We start from the raw sequence: 11,816 nt of genomic DNA on the forward strand, positions 1-11,816 counted from the left end.
TGGCATTTGGCCGTGGCCTGGTCATCTTGCAAACCTCTGCATCTGATGAAAGGAAAGAAAAAACAGCACTTGAAAGACTTTGGGTTTTCATGCTGTAACCCTAACTCCAGTAACTTCTGATGCCCCACAACTAATCACTGCCAGATAAGTGAAGGGCTGCACTGTGCCTATTTTCTGAAGGAATAAAAAATGTTTTCCCATTTCATTTCAATGTCGGTGAGTAGTGACAGCTCAGGGTTGTTCATAAGCTATTTGATTTCTCTAGTGATTTGAAACCTCACTGGAGCAATCATATTTTAAAAAGATTCAGTGTCCCTGTGGTTTACAAGGATGGGTATTCTAGACACAAAAATTAATTATACAGAAGTAGGCCTACCGGGTGTGGCGACTTGTGTCTGTAATTCCAACACTTAGGAGGGTGAGGCAGGAAAATTGCCAAGAGTTCAAGACCACTCTTGGCTATGTAGTGAGTTTCAGACCAGCTTGAACTACATGTGAGAACTTGTCTCAAGGAATAGCCAAAGAGAGAGGGGTACAAGAGAGAAATATGTTGCATGTTTTTAATGCAGAAAGAACTAGACCGGCACATATTTGAGAGCAAAGCTTGGGAGCATTGTCTACACAGAGGGATGCATAAACATAAGACTCACAAGTTCTCTTTGTATTTCAACAAGAGTCACTTAAAAGCACTGGCAGAGATGAAGTTACTGTCTGCCAGGTATGTTGAAGCAATCTTTCTCCTTGAAATGGTAGACTGGACAACCAGACGACCTAAAGGCAGTGTCGCCCTGGTTCTTCAGAATGACCTGATGGTGGGTTGCTAAATTCTTGCACTCTATAGTTCAGTCACTGGTTCAGTCTTTGGTAAAGGATATATGCTGAATTTTTGTTAAGTATTTTAACGTAGTGTGTGTGTGTGTGTGTGTGTGTGTGTGTGTGTGTGTGAGCGCGCGCACACACGCACATGCATGCTCACACACATGTGTCATACTGAGAATGTGGATATTAGAAGAAAGCCTGTAGGAGTTGGTTCTCTTCTTCTGTCTCCTGGGTCTCGAGGATACAATTCAAGACGTTAGACTTGATAGATGCCTTTACCCACTGGGCCATCTCAACCACCTTGCACACCGCTAATTTGATATTTACTGCTCTAAGTATGGAGCTCTGGACTGGAAGTGAGGAAACCCCAATTCTGATTCCATTGCTTCCAGACCCTCCATGGGTGACCTTGATTGAATCACTTACCTTCTCTAGATCTCAGTTACATATGTAATTGACAAGGCTGAACTAGATGGCTGCTGTAGTCTCCTCCAATTCTCTAAAATTGTTACAAAATATACATAATAGTCCCTATTTTATCAATCTACTGAATAACTGTGGCTTTGTTATTTAGCCTCACGATCTCTTATTTTCTATCAAAAAGAATCCACACCATATCAATCCTTTGATAGAGGAATGAGATGCAGCTGTTTCCAATTCCGTAGCTAAGCCAAGTATTAATGTGTAATAGAACTTGGACCAAGTTAAAGTGCCACATTTTCCATCTCAATCATTTGAAATAAAAGATATGATAAATACCCTTAGAATACTTTCGTCTGTTCATGTAACCAAACTGGTTTAATCTCATTACCATTGAAGTTCATGGTGACAATATAAACATAAAATTATCTTATTCTGATGTCTTTGAAACCAAAGATTCCATTCTCCCATTCCATTCTGAATTAACACGAATGAATGCATCCCTTCTCACTAAGATAGAAACAAAACCATAATGGCAAAGAATAACATGTTAAAGAGAATATTTTAAAGTCTTTTAGAATATTTTAAAGTCTTTAAAAAGTCTTTTAAAGTCAGATTTTAAAAATACATTAATTCTTTACGAAAGCTGTACTGTGGGGAAAGAAACACTCTCATTTATTAGTGATAAGAATGTAAATAAAATTTTAAGTTTTACTAATGGAGATTTGACTATCCGTGGAGCCCAGTTTGAAGATAGATCTACAAAACAACTCCTGTAGCTAAGGCTCAGGGAACCTTGCAGAAGGGGCAGAAAGATTGTAAGAGCCAGAAGACCAGGGAGTTAAATATGAGGTTATGTCTCCTAGTAAAATCATAGAAGCTATACCCACAGTGTCTCGTGAGCATGACTCTCTAAGCATGAGCTGAACAAGGACAACAATTGACATGCCAAAGTGGAGGTGGGGAAATCTTACAAGGCCTTAACCCTACACAAAGAACTACAGGCAACTAGGGAATGCTGAGAGCAGGAGAGATCGTCTTCTCCACGGAAGAGCACAGCAGTTGGTTATCCAGTACCAAATGGTCAGCCCTGAAACCATGCATCCAAGTGATATTCTACACACTGAACAGTTATATTCAGGAATATATGTATGTAGCAACAATTAATGAAAGAGAGGACATTAATTTGAATGAAAGCAAGGAAGGGTATATGGTTTGGAGGGAGAAAAGGGAAGGGGGAAATGTGAATATATTATAATATCAAAAATAAAAGAAACAATAAAAAGAGGCATACCTTTTGCCCTGACAATTCCAAATGAGGAAATTGATTCTACAATTTTTTTGTTTTGATTTTTGAGACAGAGTTTCTCTGTGTATCCTTGGCTGTCCTGGAACTCACTCTGTAGACCTCAAATTAGCCTCAACCTCAGAGATCCACCTGCCTCTGCTTCCCAAGTAAAGGTGTGCATCACTACCATCTGGTTAATTCTATAGATGTTCTTTATACATATGCTGATAGCATGTATATAAAATATTAATGGAATCACTATTTGTATTATCTAGAGAAAGCAAAATTCAAATTTATAATAAAGACAATCTGGTTCAGGAGATTATATAGGACATCTTTGCAACAGAATTCATGCAACTTTTTATTATTTGAGAATTTTATAATGTGTTTCGATAAAATCTGTCTCCCATTCCAACTTCTTATACCACCTTCCAATCTTTCCTTCTGCCTTCATGTACTCTTTTTAAAAAGCTGAGTATAATCTTTACTACCTGGGTGCTCATGAGTGTAGGGTCAGCCATTGGAACATGAACAAGTCTATCAAGGACCACATTCCTAAAGAAAATTGACTTTTGCTCCTTCAGCAGCCACCAACTGCCAGTAGCCCCTCAGCTAGGTGGTGGGACCTGTTGGGCTTCTTCCCAGTACATGCTGGGATTTTGGATGGCTTAATCTTGTGCATGTCTTAAGCAGTCGCAGCCTCTGTGAGTTATTATATTCAACAGTTTTCTGTGTCCAGAAAACAATATTTTGGAGACGTCCTCCCCAACTTTGACTCTTAAAATCTTTCTGCACCACCCCACCGCATGATAGTCCTTCAGCCTTGGCAGGAATGGGTGAATGATATAAGTGTCCCATTTAGGGCTGCTCACTTCACTGAGACTTCTTTAGGAAATGAGAAAGTTCACTCTTTCCAAGTTATATAATGTGAAATGATTTCCAAATAAAGTAAAAAAGAAGTATGTTGCAAAAACACTGTGTACAGCCTACTTCTCTGTGTATGGCAAAGTACACTGGGTTATTTTAGAAACATAAAATCTGAAGTCATGGCTTATAACATTGGTTGTTGACATAGACTGTAACTGAAAAAGACAGAGATTTCACTATATAATTTTCTCTACCTGAAAGTTTGAAATGTATGAACTTTAACATTTCACAAAAAAAGACAGTTAAATTTTTAGATGCTGTAGAGATGATATGTTTATTGTGTGCATGTATTTATATAAATATTTAAACGTGAGAAAATCTAGAATAATTCACATCATTGACATGAGCAGGCGAGAAGTGAGATGCATATGTGGAGTACACATTTGTCTTTTACTCTGTGTTTCTGGAATTTTAAAATGAGATTTCACCATCTCCCATCTAAAAAGTCTTGTATTAAGGGACTGGGACTGAAAGCGTAGCTGAATGAGAGGTTGAACCTTGCTAATTAGGTCTTGAATTATTTCATTCTCTTGAGTCTTTTTAATGGATTGAAATAAGACCATGCCATTCAAGGGCTTGGAATGAAACACTGAAATGACTTTCCGTCTTATAACCAGCTCGGTGGAGAATATCAAAACTGAGCTGTATAAAAGGCGAAAAGTATGAGAAGATGGGCAGTCATGCGTTCATGTGTTTTAGAGGAACAGCTTATGCTTCCTAACTGTGTAGTCAATGAAACTACTGAAAATGACTTTGGGCTTAGTGTCAGTAGTCCTGTATTTAATGCCAGACTACATTGCAAACTGTGTGACCTTGATTAATGAACTATCTATCTTTGACAGATAATCACCTGCCTTCTGCCATTATCTTTCTCAACAATGTTACTGAGAAAATAAAATGAGGTGATATATTAAAGTCTGTTTGGGGCTGGCCAGATGGTTCAGTGTGTAAAGGTGCTTCCAGACAAGGCTGATGGGCTGCATTCCGTCCCTGGAACCCATATGCACAAGGAGAGGACTGACTCTCACAAGTTGTACTCTGAATGCCACATGTGTGCTGTAGCATGCACACACACACATACACATAAGCACGTGCATGCTTAGTTAATTTTTTTTGAAAAAGCATATTGTAAACTCTAATGAAGTGCAAATTGCATCGTAGTATTTTAGCACCCATGGTGACAGACATAATGACAACTGGCTAAAATAGCTTCTCATATATTGTCACAAAGGCCAGTTCCTCTCTTTACTCAGAGAATCACATGACGACTTTAAAAGGATATAATTTCCAGAAAGTGTCTGATACAAAATTTGATGGTTTGCATGTATTCTTATCTCTGCATGGGAAAATGGTAGCAATCAACATTTCATAATAATACCACAGAGTGTATAATAGGAGAAAAAGATAGACATTTGTCGCTTAGTCTTATTCTTTTGAACTCTGAAGATGGATTACAAGTCTAAACTTTGTTTGAATTTCAGTTATCTACCTCCTACTCTATCATGCCATTTTTGTGTTCTTTGCGTGGACCTACTGGAAGTCTATCTTCACGCTCCCACAGCAGCCAAATCAGAAGGTAAGAGGATTTATTGCTTCACAAAGTTAAGAACAAAAGAATCTAAAGAAAACAACAAGTCAAGAACAGGACAAAAGCAGAAAAAAAACCCTTCCCATTAAAAGAAACTCAGGCTGTTTTGTCTTTGTTTTATCAAATAAGGTTCCACTGTGTTGTCCAAGCTGACCTTGAACTCCTAACCTCCAGAGACCCTGTCTCACCTCTCCTGAATAGCTAGGACTACAGTGGCATACCACCTAGCCCAGCTAAGGAAAAGTTGTAAGGGATTATTTCAGAGGAATTAAGGGTAGAATTGGCTATTGAAGGAGTCTGTGAATTCACCAGACGGGTATTTTTAAGATTAGGATACCACTATCTGCAGTGGAAATCTTATTAAAACAAGAAGCTGCTTTGACTTTTTTAGTTATTTTAAATTTACTTTAAAAAAACACCAATCCAAATTCCCACTCCCTCTCCTCCTCCCACTCCCTCCACACAGGCTCCCACCCCTCCCCACTCCAATCCTAAGAGAGGACAAGGCCCCCTGCCCTGTGGCAAATCCAAGGTTCTCCCTACTACATCTGGGTTGATCATGGAAGAAGGACATATATGAGAGCAAGGAAAGAGATATCTTGATTGAGGGAGTCATTATGGGCTTAGCAAGAAAACTGGGATTTGTCTCTGCCACTTTGATTTTGAGACCTCATCTAGTTCAGTTCTATGAACTATGTTATTTTTCCGGGCGGTCGTGGCTCATGCCTTTAATCCCAGCACTCAGGAGGTAGAGAAAGGTGAGTTTCTGTGAGTTTGAGGCCAGCCTGGTCTACAGAGTGAGTTCCAGGACAACCTCCAAAACTACATAGAAACCCTGTCTCGAAAGAAGAAAGAAAGAAAAAAAGAAAGAAAGAAAGAGAAAGAAAGAAAGAAATTAAGAAAGAAATTGTATTATTTTAAAATAGTACCCAGTAAGAAACTAGAAGGGGCAACGCTAAGAAAAATTCAATAGTTAATCCAACCTATTTTAGCTGTGTTCTCTTGAATCCACTTTTTTTCTTGCACTATATGAAATAATTCAGAAAAGTGGTTACCTTAGGCATTTATTGTCTGTAACTGCTTTAAAACAAATTAGATTTGGAAGTAAAAAGAAACAATTGGAGAGAGCTTACCAAAACTATTAACACAGGAAAAATACTATTTTATATTGTCTCCTACATGGCCAAAGTAATACAAAAGAACAAATTTAAAGCACAGAGAGAGATAGTAATACAGAAAGAAAATAATGGGCAAAAATGGCAAGTATCTTTTCTACAAAATGCTTAAAATATAAATGCATTAATTTAGCCATTTAAAAAACTGAAATTTCTGGACATGATCACTTATCTTATAATCCCAGAATTCTAGAGGCTGAGTCAGGAGTATTGCCACAAATTTGAGGCTGGCCTGGGATAAAGAGTGAGACTTTATCTTAAACAATAAATAACACTTAAAATATTATGGAACACACCTTTAATACCAGCACTCTAATGCAGAGGTAGGTATATGTCTGTGAATTTGGGTCCAGCATAGAGAGTTCCATGGCTAGAGCTACATAATGAGACCATTTCCAGAAAATATATTATAAAATCCTGAGGTTGACTAGATTGATATCAGATCATATATATGTATATGATATATATCATATATATTATATATACATGATTTCAGTCTAGTTAATATATATTTGTTCTATCTATAATAGAGTTACCATTAGTATCAAAGACATAAATAGGTTGACAATAAATGATTAGAAAAATATAAGCAAATATTAATCAAAAGAAAGCAAGGGTATCTATGCTAATTCAAACATGAGACTACACAGGGAAGAAAGGCAGGGAAGAGAGGGTCTGGGGTTGTTGCTCAGAAAATCAGTGTATCTGTGAGGCTCTGTGATCCATCACAGATATTTTTAACAGAGTTAAGTCAAACAGAGGAGAAAAAGAAATACGATATATATTGATAAATGGGTCAATGTGCTAAATATGGGTCTGTGGTAGAGCATTTGACTAGCAGGTTGTTGAATTCGATCTCCTGCATCACAAAAAAAATTTAAAGAGTCAGTTCACCAATATGTTAAAGCTATTTTTAAAATGAACCTGAAAAATAGAAGCAAAACCTGAGAAAATTCTGTTCTGTAATAATAGTTAAAAGGACATCAGTTCTACATTTTCAGTAGTGCATAGAACAAGTAGACAGAGATCAAAAGGAAAAGTATACTGGGAGGACACATATAAAACAATCTACCCCCAAATAGCAGAATATACATCCTTCCAAGTTACATATTAAACATTTTCCAGTATAGACAATCTGTTGGGCCACCAAAGAAGTTCATATATTTAAAACATTGAAACAATACAAAGTATTTTCTCTAAGTACAGTGGGATAAGGCTAGAAATTAATAAGACAAAGTTACAAATTCACAAGTGTAGGGAAATGATTAATTTTATTAATTCTTGGACTATTCCATATACTGCATTTTGAGTGTACTCACTTCCACCCCAGGTGGACGCTTCCCCTGACCACCCAACTTTGTGTCATCATACTCTCCCATACTTAAAAAAAAAAGCCATCTGGTCCATTTGTGCTACCCATGTACTATTACTTAGTGTTTGAGCGTTCACTAGAAGGTATTCAACCTCTCAAGGGCCACACCCTTAAATACAACTGATTTCCCCCTCTCAGAAGCTATCAGTTACCAGTATCTCCTCAGCTGCAGGTAGGATTTCTTACTCCACTCCCTTCTCCAAGCTGGGATTTTGTCTGTCTTGAGATTTCACAGTCTTGTGTATGCCACCAGAAGAGCTGTGAGTTCATATGTGCAATGGCCCTGTTGAGTGTGAAATTGCTGCCTTAATATGTGCATCCCCTTGTACACAGGCTCTTACAGTCTTTCTGTGCCCTCTTCTTCAGTGACCCCTAAGCCTTGGGAGATGAGGATGTAATATAGATTATTACATTATTGATGTTCCATTTAGAACTGAGAATTCTGCAGTCTCTTATTTTCTGTACCTTGACCATTAAGTATATTCTGAACCTATGGAATGAATAAGAAATTACAGGAAAAATTAAAAATACTTTGAGGATAATGAAAATGAGACATGGCATAAAAAATTGTAGGAGGTGATCAAGCAGTGCTTACAGAAAAATTTATAGTTGGAAACGCATTTAAAGGAATAAATGTCTCAATAATCTAGTTTGATGTTTTAGAGAACTGTTTAATGAAGAGTAGAAAGCTGAACATCAAAGAAAAGAAAGACAAGAAAAGAAAATTAGCAGAATGAAAATAAACTAAATAGTAAGAAGACCACCCAAAGTGTTAAAGTATTTTCATACATCTCTTGTATCCAGTGCACAGAATATGTAAAGATTCTTATAATTCAGCAACTAACGATAACCCAATTGTAAAATACAGAAAGGTCTTAACTAGCTATTTCTTTCCAAATAATATATAACAATTTTCTGTTAAGGACATGTAAAGTTCATGAGCACCACTACTAATTTTAGGAAATACAAATCTAGACATCAAAACCACCAAGAAGGAAACCATTAAGTAAATGAACAGATGAATGAACGAAAGATAGTATATATTTGTGAGAATGCAAAGAATTCACAATTCTTTCAAATTGACTAGAAATATAAAATGGTAGAATAGATAGGTTGTTTTCCTCTTTGGGGGGCCTGCCACCCAGCTCCCAAATTACACATGGAGACTTATTCTTATTTATGAATGCCAGGCCTTAGCTTGGCTTGTTTCTAGCCAGCTTTTCTAACTCAAATTATCCTGTTTCCCTTTAAGTATATTTTGCCTCTGGACTTTTTATCTTTCTTTATTCTATATATCTTTATTTCCTTCTTAGTCCATGGCTGGCTGTGTGACTGTGTGACTGACCCCTGGTGTCCTCCTCTCCTTCTCCTCTTCTCGATACTCACTCTTCTCTCAGTCTTAGATTTCTCCTTCTATTTATTCTCTCTGACTGGCAGCCCCACCTATCCCTCTCTTGCCTGGCTATTGGCTATTCAGTTCTTTATTAGACCAATCAGGTGTTTCAGACAGCTTCACAGAGTTAAACAATTGCAACATAAAAGAATGCAGCACATCTTTTCATCATTAGACAAATATTCACATCATAAATAAATGTTAACACATCCTAAACTAATATTCCACAACAGTATATCTGCTACATTTTTCCTCATAAGGTTAAATATGGAGTTACCATGTGACCCAAAAGTTCCAATCATGGGTATATACTCAAAATAATTAAAAGTAAGCATTCAAGGAAATACATATTTGCAAATCTTTATGGCAACAGTAAGAACTATAGCCAAAAGATTGAAATGACCCAAATATTCATCCATGGAAAAATAGATGGAGGAAGTATTGTATGTTTGCCTTGTGTATTGGTATGTCTGTATGTATACTGTATATGCACACAAGCCAGAACACCATTGGCCATAAAAGGGAATGCAGTTCTGACATATGATATAACATAGATATTCCTTGAAATATGGTAATTGAAAGACACCAACCACCCAAGGCCATACTGTTTTGAGGGCAAATTCATCGACAGAGACCCATACAGCAGATACTGGTGTAGTCTGCCTAGAGATAAAGGAATAGAAAAATGACAGCTTAATCAGTGAAGGATTTCCTCTCGGAGTGATTAAATGTTTTAGAACTAGGTAGTTTTGTTTGCACCACAGCATGAGTAAGTTAAATGCCACAAAATTATGCAGTATAAAATGTACCTTATAAATAAAATACCATGTTATATTAATTTTAGCTTAATAAAAATTAAGTATCCCCTTCATGTTATATATGAAAGCTTTTAGGTCAGTAGAAAGGCTAAGTGGCTGAGAATTTTGTAGACCTAAACTTGATGAAATAATGGTAGGTTTTAATCAAGTACTGCAAATGCCTAATGCTTATGACTACATCTTTATCATTTTCAATTTGTAAAAAAGGGAAAGAGAGTTCTTTGGGTCTACTTAATAGCCACAATATTAATTTGTGTAATAATCACAACATTCCAATCTGTCATTAGTTGTCTCATCCAGAATGCTCTTATTAGCTCAGTGCTTTATAATCCTTAATAAGGCTTAGTTAGTGCCAGAAATATGCTATCTGTGCCAGACATCTTGTTCTAAACTATTTGTTGAGTGACCACAGTGTGTTTATCACATCTAAATGGAAACAACTCTGCTCATGCCCTTCAAGTAGTGCAGGGTCCCATGAGAAAGTCACAGTCACAGGATATCTCAAAGATTTAAGCACTGCCACAAGGCACTACTTTCAATTATCAAAATTTAAATGAAAATCTAAAAAATTTGCATTTTCATGTTAGTATAATTGTATTTAGCAAAATAAACAGGTCTTGTTTTTTATCAATTTACAATATTTACTTAAGGCATTCTTATTAGGATGCATCTACCTAGTGCACAGCAGAACTCAGGGCTAAGAATTAAATGCTTATAAATGTACCATATTTATTGTGACAGCTTCAAATGCCTTTCCACATATCCTCAGGAGGCCATTTAATTCTCACTCTGATTGAGAATGGCAATAAATACATTCTAGGTATGAGTCTATTTTAAATTCACTTTTTAACATTTATTTAGTGTGTGTGTATGTATGTACATGCATACACCTAGTCTGAGCATTCTTGTATATGTCTTTTGGCATATTTAAATGCATGTTTCACTCACATACTTTTATTTATCTTGATTATGTAACTAGGGGTGGAATTGCTAGGTCATAGTACGGACATGTATTTAACTTTAGATAGTACATAAGTTTTCCAAACTGGATGTATAAATCCACACTCTTGTCAAGATCTTCTGTCCCTCAAACTATACCATAAAAGGACTGAAAGAAAGGTACAGATAGTTAGAAAAATATTTAACAAAATGTAGAATGTATAATATATGAAAGATTGCCACAATCCAGCATAAAATGACAATAACCTGATTTTTTTTCATTTTTGTTAGTTGTCTAAGAATTTCATACAAGTGTGATCATATTTACTACCTTCCATATTCCTCCCAGAGCCATCATCCCTGACCTACCCACCCACTCACTCATTTCCTCTTTTTATTAAACCAATCAAGTATAGCTTATGTTACTCATATACTCTGGGATGTGTGGCCTTCACTGGGCCATGACCAACCCACCAGAGACCTCATTCTCAAAGGAAACTGACTAAGTACCTAATTATTGTAGTGAACAAAATACTCAAATAGGTGTTTCAAGAGAATACCCCAAATGGCCCAATGAAGTCATGAGTAGATGTTCATTATCACTAGTAGCCATGAAAGTACTGAGTGAAAGCACAGTAAGGTACAATATAGGACCTTCATCCTGCCACAAGTGATGTGACAGACTTTGTTCACTCCCCATGGGAGGCCTCACCTTCTCTGAGGAGTGGATGGGGGTGGGGTGGGGAGAGGGTAGGGAGAGTGGGAGAATGGGAGGGAGAGGGAACTGGGTTTGGTATGTAAAATAAGACTGTTTTAAAAATTAAAAAAAGAATTAAAATTCAAATAACTGGAATATCAAGTAGATTTAAATAATTAATAATTAGAGTTCTAAATGATACTTTGAGTTACTTGTTATTACCCAGAAATTTTGCACCAATCTTCTGAAATATGTATTATTTCCTTTATTTTACAAGGTGAAAAGTTTAGATCAAGAATGTCTAATTTTCCAAAGTGATTTCCTATTTTATGTCCATGATAATAAGGTTTAAACTGGAAATTTCCACCATAGAGCCTTTC

The 11,816-nt window shown here is 36.5% G+C and overlaps 1 protein-coding gene across 2 annotated transcripts in view; it reads left to right on the forward strand.

Moving 5' to 3' along the window:
- The window catches only part of Zdhhc15 (zDHHC palmitoyltransferase 15), a 110,458-nt gene that overhangs the window by 49,326 nt on the left and 49,316 nt on the right, over positions 1-11,816 (forward strand). For both annotated transcript variants that reach the window (XM_048417934.3, XM_087903203.1), the window contains one exon: positions 4,936-5,030. In XM_048417934.3, coding sequence (XP_048273891.1) covers positions 4,936-5,030 — 95 coding nt within the window. The remainder of the gene's footprint in view (positions 1-4,935; positions 5,031-11,816) is intronic.

Source organism: Myodes glareolus, chromosome X, assembly GCF_982192425.1.
Source record: "Myodes glareolus chromosome X, mMyoGla1.1, whole genome shotgun sequence".
NCBI lineage: Eukaryota > Metazoa > Chordata > Mammalia > Rodentia > Cricetidae > Myodes > Myodes glareolus.